This window comes from Bufo bufo, chromosome 8 (genome assembly GCF_905171765.1).
Source record: "Bufo bufo chromosome 8, aBufBuf1.1, whole genome shotgun sequence".
Classification (NCBI taxonomy): domain Eukaryota; kingdom Metazoa; phylum Chordata; class Amphibia; order Anura; family Bufonidae; genus Bufo; species Bufo bufo.
This window is the reverse complement of record NC_053396.1, coordinates 128,030,267-128,044,977: the sequence shown is the minus strand read 5'-3', so window position 1 is coordinate 128,044,977 and position 14,711 is coordinate 128,030,267. Positions and strand designations below refer to the sequence as shown.

General features: G+C 43.1%; 1 protein-coding gene across 1 annotated transcript in view; it reads right to left on the bottom strand.

Annotated features, from left to right (window-relative positions):
- TMEM164 (transmembrane protein 164) overlaps positions 1-2,261 on the bottom strand; it is a 67,458-nt gene extending 65,197 nt beyond the window's left edge. The window contains exon 1 of the mRNA XM_040405786.1: positions 1,461-2,261. Coding sequence (XP_040261720.1) covers positions 1,461-1,844 — 384 coding nt within the window. The 5' untranslated portion in view covers positions 1,845-2,261. The remainder of the gene's footprint in view (positions 1-1,460) is intronic.
- Positions 2,262-14,711: the final 12,450 nt, after the last annotated feature.

Below are 14,711 nucleotides of genomic sequence, written 5' to 3'. Positions count from 1 at the left end.
CAATAATACAACCGCATGCCTCCATGATGAACGGATCCGGTTGTATTATGTCTTCTAGAGCCATGACGGATCCGTCTTGAACACCATTGAAAGTCAATGGGGGATGGATCAGTTTTCTATTGTGCCATTGAAAACGGATCTGTCCCCATTGATTTGCATTGTGGGTCATGACGGATCCGTTTGGCTCAGTTTCGTCAAGCGGACAGCAAAACGCTGCAAGCAGCCTCCAGAGCGGAATGGAGACGGAACAGAGGGAGACTGATGCCTTCTGAGCAGATCCTTTTCTATTGAGAATGCATTTGGGCAAAACTGATGCGTTTTGGACCGCTTGTGAGAGCCCTGAACGGATCTCAAACGGAAAGCCAAAACGCCAGTGTGAAAGTAGCCTTAGTTGTCCATAGCAACCAATCAGATTCCATCTTTTATTTTTCACAGCTCCTTTGGAAAATGAAAGGTGTAATCTGATTGGTTGCTATGGACAACTAAGCAAGGTTTCCTTTACACCAGTTCTGATAAATCTATGTGATTTTCCGCATGGACCACCCGTCTGTACAGAGAGCATTGCAGCTCGCCCCATTCAGCTCCGATTATTTTCATTTATTCGTAATGAATAGTTCAAGAAAAACAAACTGAATAGAAACGCCATCGAAGTGCGGTCCATTTAAAAACTCGTGTTTGGGCCTGGGCTACACTAACGTTTTGTAGTGCGACTGATTTTAGGTATTGAATGACAGCTGCCGTTTCCAAGATTGCATTCATCTGGACCACAGCTGCAGTTTAATAGTTAAGATTAGGGATGAGCGAAGGTCGGCGTACAAGGTTCGGGTTACCCAAGAACTCCGTTCTATAACCCAAACCTTGTACGCTGAACTTGAAAACACAAGTTGGCTCAACACTAGCTGAGATCAATCCGTAGCTCAAAGTCACAGCGTAGCGTCACCCTTAGGGCTCATATACACAACCGTATCCGTTTTTGCAGTCCGCAAAACACAAATACCAGTCGCGTGCGTCCTGCATTTTGTGGAATGGAACATCCTGCCCTTTATAGAACAGGGTTTGCAGAAATCCACACGCCTGAAGCCAAAACAGCCCCATTCAGATGAATGCAAGCGATTTTCAGTCAGCATCAGAATCTGCCACGTGTGAACGCGCCCTTAGTGTACCCGTCACGATCAACAAGTGGACACGGCAACTGCAGTTTACGTACAGGCGCTCCACCGATCGAGACAATATTAGATTTGAGTGGCGCTTCAAACTGGCAAAGGCAGATGGGGGGGGGGCTCTCTATCCCTCCACTACTACCACCATCCTCCTAGGTTGTCACCCGTGCACCTGATGCTAATAAACCGCTTCTTGTGCCACACCCAAGAGTCGTGTCAGATGAAGAAGACAGCCGCTGCATGCTAGGAGTTGTAGTGCCATTACGCTGCATGGATGCTATGGTAGAAGGAGATACCTACCTGTAGCATGGTGACCACATGACAGGGGTTCAACAGGTAAATGACAGTCCTGGTGGCAAATTTGAAGCCAACCTCTACCCCGAAGGTGAGGCACAGCGCCCCCAGCAGGACGTTCTTGCCCAGGCTGTCCGGCCGAGCGCTGACTGCGGGCAGGTCGCCCCGCACGATCTTCCTCAGCGACAGCCCGATCTCCAGCACGGACACCAGCAGCAGCACCAGGCTCTCCAGCAGCCTCTGGTCAGGGGGCAGGAAGGCGGCACACTCCGGCCCCCCGTTACCGGCCAGGCTGGGGTCCACGCCTCCATACAACCAGTCTGTGTAGCGGGACATGCTCCGGTCAGTCGGTAAGCCCAGCACACCGCCGCTGCCTTCCTGACGGAACATCAAATGCTCGGCCCGGCTCTCTCAGGGAGGGAGGGACGGCCGGGGTGTCTCAGGGAGGGAGGAGGAAGATGGCGGCAGAAGGAGGGCGCACGTGAGGGCTCTCCGTGTACGAAGAGAAGGCTGCCGGAGGACACCTGCTCACGGTGCACATGTATGTGCAGGACATGTATGTGCACCTACGTCACGCACCGCGCGGAGTAACAAGAGGATGAACGTTTCCTGAACGTGTGCGCCACCATCTGGCCGCTTCCTCACACAGCAATTCCATACTGGAAGAAGGATCTCCTGTCAGCCCGCTGAGCTTCTGCGACTCCTCCTATTGGCCGGGAGGCATCTCCTGAGCCCCACCTTCCTTTATGACGTCTTAAGCCGTGACCCGCTATTTACATACTGGGCGTTCTGTGTCCTGACACTGACTGTGCGGGTCTCATCATGTAGAAAGTCAGTGCAGCCAATCAGAACACAGCTTTTATATTCCATTGATGCACTTGAAAAAAGAAAGCTGAAATCTGATTGGTTGCTAAGGAGACTGCTCTGCCTTTGTGTACAGAGGTCCTCCATGTTGTAGTGGATCACACAGAACCTGTCACCATCTGGAGTTCATTATTTTATTTTTAAAAGATTAATATTTTCTTGGTTATTTTTTATATCCACAATAGGCAGTGGGAGCCTCCATTTAGCTTTTTAGGAGAAGCACGTGTCCTGCACAGCTTATTTTTGAGTGCAGCTCATGCACACGACCGTATGTATTTTGCATTCCGCAAAACGTATCCGCAAAAAATACGGATGATGTGCGTTTGACATCTGCATTGCATCCCTTTTATTTTTGCAGATCCATTGTAACAATGCATATCCGCCACAAAAGTTGATCCATCACTTCAATTAGGCAAAAGATGAAACTTTGGACTTTGTTTGACCTGCTTTCCGGCTATTCTCCAACATGCCTTCTTATATAGTACTATACAAGGCCCAAATAATACCACCTCATCATGACCACATAATGCCACCACTTAGTGACTGAATGGTGTCATAGAGCAACCATATAGTAGTAGTGGATTCTGGTTCTACACAAACACTCTGCAGACCGTTTGAAGTCATTACAGTACAGTTACATTAAACGACTAACCAGTGACGTCTTCTCTGATTGTAGTCCTTCACATTTTCATCTGGCCCGGACCACCATGAAGACTTTTTCCAGACACAAGACTTGTGTTTGCATTACTGCCCAAACATCTTTGGTGCCTTACAAAAAATCCATATAAATGTGGTATCGCTGTAACCATACTGACTTGGAGGATAGAGGTAACAGTTCAGTTTTACCCCATATGGAAAGACGTAAAGAAGAGACCTATAAAAATGTGAAGGAAATGTGTTTTTTTTCCCCATTCCATTCCATTTAGAATTGAAACGGTGCCCCCACCATGATAAATTCTCAACCTATCCTCTTCCCTGCTAACATTATATACATCAGTACAAAACATACAAGGTAACACAGCACCACATACCTCTTACACCCAGTGATGTCTCCTCTGATGTAGACGTTCTCTTTCCTCATCTTCTCCTTCAGACCAGACCGCCATGATTATTGCTTTCAGCCATTCTCATCTCTGCAGAGTTTGACAAACAGACATCTTAGTTTCCTACTTTTACATCATCCTCTTTTGAACACCCCATCCTGCCACCCCCATTACTTTGCCTGCTGTGCTTCCCAAAACTATACTGCAGAAACAGCCCCCCTGAAAATATTAGTACCACACAAATAGTGCCCCCTTCAATAATTATTGTCACACAATAACAAAAAATAACTGCACCCAGCAAATAGTGCCCCTGGCCCTGATACTAATAGTGTAAACATAATGTCCCCCAAAAATAATTGCGCTAAGCTGATACCATGCCAGTGTGCCCCCCACAGTAATAGTGCTCCCCAAAGTCCCACCAATAGTAATAATTCCCTGCCAGAGTTCACTTACTAGTAATAGTGCCCCTACAGTAATAATGTCCCCACTGTGCCCCAGAAGTAATAATGCTCCAGAAGTAATAACACTATAGTAATGTGGGCATTATAGTTTTCCATAGGCCCCCAGTAGTAATAAAGCTCACCATAATATCCCTCAGTAGTAATTGTCCTTAGGCTTCTTTTACACAACTGTAATGAATGGTTCCGTATACAGAATGCAAAAAACGGCCCGTAAACGGGGGGAAAAAAACGGTCGTGTGAAAGAGGCCTTATAATGTGTGACAGTAAAAAATGCCCCTAAGGGCACGTTCACATGAACGTTTTTTGCGTTCCGTATACGGGCCGTTTTTTGCGTTCCGTAAGTATACGGAACCATTAATTTCAATGATTCCACAAAACAAACGGAATGTACTCCGTATGCATTCCGTTTCCGTATTTCCGTTCAAAGATAGAACATGTCCTATTATTGACCGCAAATCACGTTCCGTGGCTCTATTCAAGTCCATGGGTCTGCCAAAAAAACGGAACACATACGGAATGTAATCCATATGTCTTCCGTTTCTGTTTTTTCGGAACCATCTATTGAAAATTTTATGCCCAGCCCAATTTTTTTTTCTATGTAATTACTGTATACTGTATATGCCATATGGAAAAACGGAACGGAACCGGAAACACTATTGAAAAAAAACCCGGAAAAACGGATCCGGTAAAAATGGCCTGCAAAACACTGAAAAAGACATACGGTCATGTGAACGAGCCCTTATAATGTGCGCCAGTACACAAAATGCCCCCATAATGTGTGCCAGTACATAATAATGCCCCTATAATGTGTGCCACTACAAAAAAATGCCCCTGTTGTGTGCCAGCCGGATTCCTACTTCATCCACCAGCATCTGTAATAACGCCGATGCCAGTGGATTAACCCCTCATATGCCACGGTCAGCGCTGACTGCGGCATATGGGAGGTTTGTGCTGCATTGAAACAGGGATCAGACCAATGTTCACTCTAAGCCTTAGCAGCTGCTGAGCGGGGTCGGCTCAGAGCTGGGCACAGCGCCATCAAAGGTGGTGCGATAGGAAAACCTAAGATAATTGTCACATTAAAGAGCATACAGTGTAACCCCTGCACCATCCTGTACAATACAGTATAATCCCTGCACCATGCTGTGTAATATACAGTATAATCCCTACACCATGCTGTACAGAATACATTATAATCCCTGCACCATGCTGTACAGAATACATTATAATCCCTGCACCATGCTGTACAGAATACATTATAATCCCTGCACCATGACGTACAATATATAGTATAGTACATACACCATGCTATACAATATACAGTATAATCCGTGCACCATGCTGTATAATATACATTATAATCCCCTCACCATGCCGTATCATTTACATTATAACCCCTGCACCATGCCGTATAATGTATATTATACAGCATGGTGCAGGGATTATAATGTATATTATACAGCATGGTGCAGGGATTATAATGTATATTATACAGCATGGTGCAGGGATTATAATGTATATTATTCAGCAAATGTATGGAGGTTACACCATGCTGGACAATATAACCCCTGCGCCATGCTGTACAATAAACAGTATAACCCCTACACAGTGTAGAGGTATACTGTATATTGTGTGGCACAGTGTAGGCTATATGTGTATAACATAAACATATTCCACATGAAAATGTACAATTACTTGGCTTGGCCCTTGGAGATCTCGGACGCCACTTCAACACTTTGGCTGGGGGGCTAGGTCTAAGAACATGCCGTCACCTCCTCTTTTCCCACACTGCACATATTCTCCTCTTCCAGTAGCAGCGGCGCATGAGGAAGGAGGCGGGGCCATCTTTGAGCGCCGCACAGGAACGTCCTGACACTGGATAATGTCAGGACGTTAAGGGCACTGTGGGCAGTATGGTGGGAGCCTGTTCCGAGTTCTAGGGCTACCCACTACAGCAATGCACACAGTGAAAATTGTATGCATTGCCAGGGTGGGCTTCACCAGAGTACGGAACAGGCATACACCATTAAATGAAGTCCGGGCTGTGCCGGTGAGCGGGCCTGCAGAGGTCCTGAGCGGAGCTTACAGGGAACACTGGATCAGAGCCTGTAATGTTGAGGTCCCATAGTGGGACAAAAAAAAAATAACAAAATTGTTTAACAATAAAAAATAAAAAAAAAGTTTCAATAAAAAAGCCCCTTTCCCATAAAAAGAGACATATAAAATAGAAAAAAATTAAAAACAGACATATTAGGTATCGCCTTGTGCCTAACAACCTGCTCTATAAGGCCCCTTTCACACAAGTGAGTTTTCCGCGTGGGTGCGATGCGTGACGTAAACTCATAGCACCCGCACCGAATCCTGACCCATTCATTTCAATGGCTCTGTGTACATGAGCGTTTTTTTCATGCATCAGTTCTGTATATATTCTGCATTTTTCACGCAGCCCTGGCCCCATAGAAGTGAATGGGGCTTCAGTGAAAAACGTATTGCATTGCATTGATGGTTGCTAAGAGATGTTGCTTGTAAACCTTCAGTGTTTTATCACACGCGTGAAAAACGCATCAAAACGCATTGCACCCGCGCTGAAAAAACTGAACGCAATCGCAGACAAAACTGACTGAACTTGCTTGCAAAATGGTGCGAGTTTCACTGAACGCACCTGGACCTAATCCGTCACGCTCGTGTGAAAGAAGCCTAAAAATATCACATGATCCACCCCATCTGGTCAACACCGTAAAAAAAAAAATGCTAAAAAAAGCCATTTTTTGTCACCTTTCATCACAAAAAGTGTAATACCAATCAAACTGTCATCTCATCCCGCAAAATATGAGACCCTACATAAGACAATCGGCCCAAAAATAAAAAAAAGATATGGCTTTTAGAAAATGAAGCCTTAAAACCAAATTTTTGGGTTTCAAAAATGCTTTTATTGTTTAAAACTAAAATACACTGCCTGTCCAAAAAAAAAGTCGCCACCTGGATTTAACTAGGCAAATAGTTATGAGCCTCCTATTGGATAATTACTGCATTGGCGATTATCTTTCAGCTGGCAATAAGTTATTTAACCCCAACTGGTGCAATGAGTTGCTTCTCATTTCTTAACCCCTTTAGGACACAGCCCTATTTCACCTTAAGGACCAGGCCATTTTTTGCAAATCTGACCAGTGTCACTTTAAGTGGTGATAACTTTAAAACACTTTGACTTATCCAGGCCATTCTGAGATAATTTTTTCGTCACATATTGTACTTCATGACACTGGTAAAATGAAGTACAAAAAAATCATTTTTATTTATAAAAAAATACCAAATTTACCAAAAATTTGTACAAAATTGCAAATTTCCAAGTTTCAATTTCTCTACTTCTATAATACATAGTAATACCTACAAAAATAGTTATTACTTTACATTCCCCATATGTCTACTTCATGTTTGGATCAATTTGGAAATTATATTTTATTTTTGGGGATGTTACAAGGCTTAGAAGTTTAGAAGCAAATCTTGAAATTTTTCAGAAATGTTCAAAAACCCACTTTTTAGGGACCAGTTCAGGTCTGAAGTCACTTTGTGAGGCTTACATAATAGAAACCACCCAAAAATGACCCCATTCTAGAAACTACACCCCTCAAGGTATTCAAAACTGATTTTAAAAACGTTGTTAACCCTTTAATAATTGTTAATAATTTTTTTCCAGTAACAAAGCAAGGGTTAACAGCCAAACAAAATGCTATATGTATTGCCCCGATTCTGTAGTTTGCAAAAACACCCCATATGTGGCCGTAAAGTACTGTACGGGCATACAGTAGGGCGTAGAGGGAAAGGTGCGCCGTATGGTTTTTGGAAGGCAGATTTTGCTGGACTGTTTTTTTTTACACCATGTACCATTTGAAGCCCCCTTGATGCTCCCCTAGAGTAGAAACTCCATAAAAGTTACCCCATCTAAGAAACTACACCCCTCAAGGTATTCAAAACAGATTTTACAAACTTTGTTAACCCTCTAGGTGTTGCACAAAAGTTATTGGCAAATTGAGATTAAATTTGAGAATTTCAATTTTTTGGCAAATTTTCCATTTTAATCAATTTTTTACAGTAACAAAGCAAGGGTTAACAGCCAAACAAAATTCAATACTTATGGCACTGATTCTGTAGTTTACAGAAACACCCCATATGTGGTCGTAAACCGCTGTACGGGTGCACGGCAGGGTGCAGAAGGAAAGGAATGCCGCACCGTTTTGGAAGGCAGATTTTGCTGGACTGGTTTTTTGACACCATGTCCCATTTGAAGCCCCCCTGATGCACCCCTAGAGTAGAAACGCCAAAAAAGTGACCCCATTTTAGAAACTACGGGATAGGGTGGCAGTATTGTTGGTACTAGTTTAGGGTACATATGATTTTTGGTTGCTCTATATTACACTTTTTGTGAGGCAAGGTAACCGTTTTTATTTTTTGTTATTTTCAACATTCATCTGACAGGTTAGATCATGTAATATTTTTATAGAGCAGGTTGTCACGGACGCGGCGATACCTAATATGTATACTATTGTTTTATTTATGTAAGTTTTACACAATGATTTCATTTTTGAAACAAAAAAAATCATGTTTTAGTGTCTCCATAGTCTGAGAGCCATAGTTTTTTCAGTTTTTGGGCAAATATCTTGGGTAGGGTATGATTTTTGCGGGATGAGATGACTGTTTGATTGGCACTATTTTGGGGTACGTATTACTTTTTGATCGCTTGATATTACACTCTTTGTGATGTAAGGTGACAAACAAAAAATTCCTTTTTTTACACCGTTTTTTTTTAAAAAATTTTTACGGTATTCACCTGAGGGGTTAGGTCATGTGATATTTTTATAGAGCAGGTTATTACGAATGCGGCGATACCTAATATGTATACTTTTTTTTATTTATGTAAGTTTTACACAATTATTTCATTTTTGAAACAAAAACAAAAAAAATCATGTTTTAGTGTCTCCGTATTCTGAGAGCCATAGTTTTTTTAGTTTTTGGACGATTATCTTAGGTAGGGTCTCATTTTTTGCGGGATGAGGTGACGGTTTGATTGGTACTATTTTGGCGTACATACGACTTTTTTGATCACTTTTATTACCTTTTTTGGGAAGTAAGGTGGGCAAAATTTCAATTTCATCATAGTTTTTTTTTTTATGGCGTTCACCGTGCTGGTAAAGTAACATGACCGTTTTATAGATCAGGTCGTTACGGACGCGGTGATATCAAACGTGTATGGAATTTAATTTTTTAAATTTTTAAGCAGTGATAAATGTGTTTTTTGATTTTTACTTTTTTCTCACTTTTTTTTTACATTTTTTTGACCCAGACCCACTTGGTTCTTGAAGATCCAGTGGGTCTGATGTCTGTATAATACAGTACAGTACACTATATATTGTACTGTACTGTATTTTCACTTTACAAAGTCTGATTAGACTTCTGCCTTTAGCACTCCCCGCACCCCCCCCCCTGCTGCGCCCGCCGGCAGATAACAAAGAGGGCAGCAGGGGGGGTTAAACATTAAAATGAAGCTTATTTGAAGTTTCTGATCCCTGCAGTCACAGACCGCAGGGATCAGAAACTTCCGATACCACAGCAAACCGCAGGTCTGAATTGACCTGCGGTTTGCTGCGATCGCCAACATGGGGGGGGTCACAGGACCCCCCGGCGCATTTAGCCAAGGTGCCTGCTCAATGATTTGAGCAGGCACCGGGTTCCGATCACCGCCTGCTGGGCGGCGGTGATCGGAACTATACATGACGTACCGGTACATCATGTGTCCTTAAGTACCAGGACAACATGCCGTACCGATACGTCATGTGTCCTTAAGAGGCTAAACAACCATGTCGAAAGACATATCTCGTGGTCGTGGAAAAGATGTTAGTCTGAGAAGGGTCAAATCATTGGCATGCATCAAGCAGAGAAAACATCTAAGGAGATTGCAGAAACTACTAAAATTGGGTTAAGAACTGTCCAACGCATTATTAAAAACTGGAAGGATAGTGGGGACCCATCGTATTCGAGGAAGAAATGTGGTGGGGAAAAAATCCTGAATGATCGTGATCGGTGATCACTTAAACGTTTGGTGAAATCAAATAGAAGAAAAACAACAGTAGAACTCAGGGCTATATTTAATAGTGAAAGTAAGAGCATTTCCACACGCACAATGCGAAGGGAACTGAAGGGATTGGGACTGAACAGCTGTGTAGCCGTAAGAAAACCACTAATCAGTGAGGCAAACTAGAAATAAAGGCTTCAATTTGCTAGGGAGCATAAAGATTGGACTCTGGAGCAATGGAAGAAGGTCATGTGGTCTGATGAGTCAAGATTTACCCTGTTCCAGAGTGATGGGCGCATCAGGGTAAGAAGAGAGGCAGATGAAGTGATGCACCCATCATGCCTAGTGCCTACTGTACAAGCCTGTGGGGGCAGTGCTATGATCTGGGGTTGCTGCAGTTGGTCAGGTCTAGGTTCAGCAACAGTATTTGCTCCAAGAATGAGGTCAGCCGACTACCTGAACATACTGAATAACCAGGTTATTCCATCAATAGATTTTTTTCTTCCCTGACGGCACGGGCATATTCCAAGATGACAATGCCAGGATTCATCGGGCTCAAATTGTGAAAGAGTGGTTCAGGGAGCATGAGACATAATTTTCACACATGGATTGGCCACCACAGAGTCCAGACCTTAACCCAATTGAGAATCTTTGGGATGTGCTGGAGAAGGCTTTGCGCAGCGGTCAGACTCTACCATCATCCATGCAAGATCTTGGTGAAAAATTAATGCAACACTGGATAGAAATAAATCTTGTGACATTGCAGAAGCTTATCGAAACAATGCCACAGCGAATGTGTGCCGTTATCAAAGCTAAAGGCGGTCCAACGAAATATTAGAGTGTGTGACCTTTTTTTTTGTGGCGACTTTTTTTTTGGACAAGCAGTGTATATTTAAAAAATCTGACATATTAGCTATCACCGCACCCCTAACAACCTGCTCTATAAAAATATCACATGAGCTAACCCATGTGGATAACACCGTAAAAAACATGATTTTTTTCAAAAATGCTTTATTAGGTAAAACTGAAACAAAAGAAAAATAAAAGTAGACATATTTGATATTGTCGCCTCCATAACAACCTGCTCTATAAAAATAGCACATTATCTAACCTGTCAGGTGAACACCATAAAAAATTAAATAAAAAAAATGTGCCACAACAGCCATTTTTTACTTTGCCTCACAAAAAGCAGAATATAGAGCAATCAAAAGCCATATATACCACAAAATAGTACTAATAAAAGTGTCACCTTATCCTATAATTTCCAAAATGGGGTCACTTTTTTTAGTTTCTATTACATGGAATCTTCTGCGTGAAAGAGAGCCAAGCCCTGTTCCAGACAGCAGAGACACGGAACAGTAACATGATTGATAATGCTCCGTTCCTCTCTGTGATCTTTTCACTACAAAATCACGGTGACAACTTTATCTCACTGTGATATTGTAGTAAAAAGATCACAGAGAGGCACGGAGCATTATCAGTCATGTTACTGCTCCGTGTCTCTGCTGTCCGGAACGGGGCTTGGCTCTCTTTCACGCAGCGGATTCCACACACGGCATCTGCTCATGTGAAAGAGCCCTTAGAGGTGCATCAGGGAGTCTTTAAATTTCATATGGCAACTTAAAATTATCCCAGTGAAATCTGCCCTCCAAAATCCATATAGTGCTCCTTTCCTTCTGTGCCCTGCCGTGTGCCTGTACAGTAGTTTACGACCATATGTGGGGTGTTTATGTAAACTGCAGTATCGGGGTAATAAATATTAAGATTTATTTGGCTGTTAACCCTTGATGTGTTACAGGCAAAAATGAATTAAATGAAGAATCTGCCAAAAAAGTGAAATTTAAAATGTCATCTCTTTTTTTCTTTAATTCTTGTGGAACACCTAAAGGGTTAACAAAGTTTGTAAAATCAGTTTTGAATAACTTGAGGGGTATAGTTTCTAAAATTGGGTCATTTGTGGGTGGTTTCTACTATGTAAGCCCCACAAAGTGACTTCATAACTGAACTGGGGTTTAAAAAAGTGGGTTTTGGAAATTTTCTTAAATTTTTTTTAATTTGCTTCTTAAATTCTAAGCCTTATAAGATCCTAAAAAATAAAATTACATTTACAAAATGATGCAAACATGAAAGTGAACATATGGGAAATGTAAAGTAATAACTCTTTTATGATAGAACACTATCTGCCTTAGGGCTCATTCACAAGACCGTGCCGTGTTTTACAGTCCGCAAATTGCAGATCTGCAAAACACAGATGCCGCCCGTGTGCCTTCTGCAATTTGTGGAACGGAACAGGAGGCCCATTATAGAAATGCCTATTCTTGTCTGTTTTGCATGACTCAAAATCTTTGCGGCCCCATTGAAGTGAATGGGTCTGCACCAGAGTCGCAAAAAATGCGGCTCGGATGCGGACCAAAACCATGGTCTTGTGAATGAGCCCTTAAAAGCAGATAAATTCTAATTTAGAAAATTGGTAATTTTCTGTAAATTGTGTATTTTTTTTATAAATAAAGTTGAATTATATTGACTAAAATTTTTCACTATCATAAAGTACAAAGTATTGCGATAAAACAATCTCAGAATCGCTTGGATAAGTAAAAGCATTCCAAAGTTATTACCACATAAAGTGACACATGAGGTGAAAAATGGCAAGGTCCTTAACCTCCTCAGGACCGCCGTACGCAGGATTGCGTCTTTGCGGCGGTCCTGTTGTTCTGGGTGGACGCGCCGGTGCGTCCTCTCGCGAGACGCGAGATTTCCTGTGAACGCGCGCACACAGGCGCGCGCGTTCACAGGATCGGAAGGTAAGTGAGTGGATCTCCAGCCTGCCAGCGGCGATCGTTCGCTGGCAGGCTGGAGATGTGATTTTTTTAACCCCTAACAGGTATATTAGACGCTGTTTTGATAACAGCGTCTAATATACCTGCTACCTGGTCCTCTGGTGGTCCCCTTTGTTTGGATCGACCACCAGAGGACACAGGCAGCTCAGTAATATGTTGCACCAAGCACCACTACACTACACCCGCCCCCCCTGTCACTTATTAACCCCTTATTCACCCTTGATCACCCCTGATCACCCCATATAGACTCCCTGATCACCCCCCTGTCATTGATTACCCCCCTGTCATTGATCACCCCCCTGTAAAGCTCCATTCAGATGTCCGCATGATTTTTACGGATCCACTGATAGACTGATCGGATCCGTAAAAATCATACGGACGTCTGAATGCAGCCTTACAGGGGAGTGATCAATGACTGTGGTGATCACCCCATATAGACTCCCTGATCACCCCCCTGTCATTGATCACCCCCCTGTAAAGCTCCATTCAGATGTCTGCATGATTTTTACGGATCCACTGATAGACTGATCGGATCCGTAAAAATCATACGGACGTCTGAATGCAGCCTTACAGGGGAGTGATCAATGACGGAGGTGATCACCCCATATAGACTCCCTGATCACCCCCCTGTCATTGATCACCCCCCTGTAAAGCTCCATTCAGATGTCCGCATGATTTTTACGGATCCACTGATAGACTGATCGGATCCGTAAAAATCATACGGACGTCTGAATGCAGCCTTACAGGGGAGTGATCAATGACTGTGGTGATCACCCCATATAGACTCCCTGATCACCCCCCTGTCATTGATTACCCCTCTGTCATTGATCACCCCCCTGTAAAGCTCCATTCAGATGTCCGCATGATTTTTACGGATCCACTGATAGACTGATCGGATCCGTAAAAATCATACGGACGTCTGAATGCAGCCTCCAGGGGAGTGATCAATGACGGAGGTGATCACCCCATATAGACTCCCTGATCACCCCCCTGTCATTGATTACCCCTCTGTCATTGATCACCCCCCTGTAAAGCTCCATTCAGATGTCCGCATGATTTTTACGGATCCACTGATAGACTGATCGGATCCGTAAAAATCATACGGACGTCTGAATGCAGCCTTACAGGGGAGTGATCAATGACTGTGGTGATCACCCCATATAGACTCCCTGATCACCCCCCTGTCATTGATTACCCCTCTGTCATTGATCACCCCCCTGTAAAGCTCCATTCAGATGTCCGCATGATTTTTACGGATCCACTGATAGACTGATCGGATCCGTAAAAATCATACGGACGTCTGAATGCAGCCTTACAGGGGGGTGATCAATGACAGTTGGGTGATCACCCCATATAGACTCCCTGATCACCCCCCTGTCATTGATCCCCCCCCCCCCCCTGTAAGGCTGCATTCAGTCATTTTTTTGGCCCAAGTTAGCGGAATTTTTTTTTTTTTCTTACAAAGTCACATATTCCACTAACTTGTGACAAAAAATTAAATCTCACATGAACTCACCATACCCCTCACGGAATCCAAATGCGTAAAATTTTTTAGACATTTATATTCCAGAATTCTTCTCACGCTTTAGGGCCCCTAGAATGCCAGGGCAGTATAAATACCCCACATGTGACCCCATTTCGGAAAGAAGACACCCCCAGGTATTCCGTGAGGGGCATATTGAGTCCATGAAAGATTGAAATTTTTGTCCCAAGTTAGCGGAACGGGAGACTTTGTGAGAAAAAAATAAAATATCAATTTCCGCTAACTTGTGCCAAAAAAAAAAAAATTCTATGAACTCGCCATGCCCCTCATTGAATACCTTGGGGTGTCTTCTTTCCAAAATGGGGTCACATGTGGGGTATTTATACTGCCCTGGCATTCTAGGGGCCCCAAAGCGTGAGAAGAAGTCTGGTATCCAAATGTCTAAAAATGCCCTCCTAAAAGGAATTTGGGCACCTTTGCGCATCTAGGCTGCAAAAAAGTG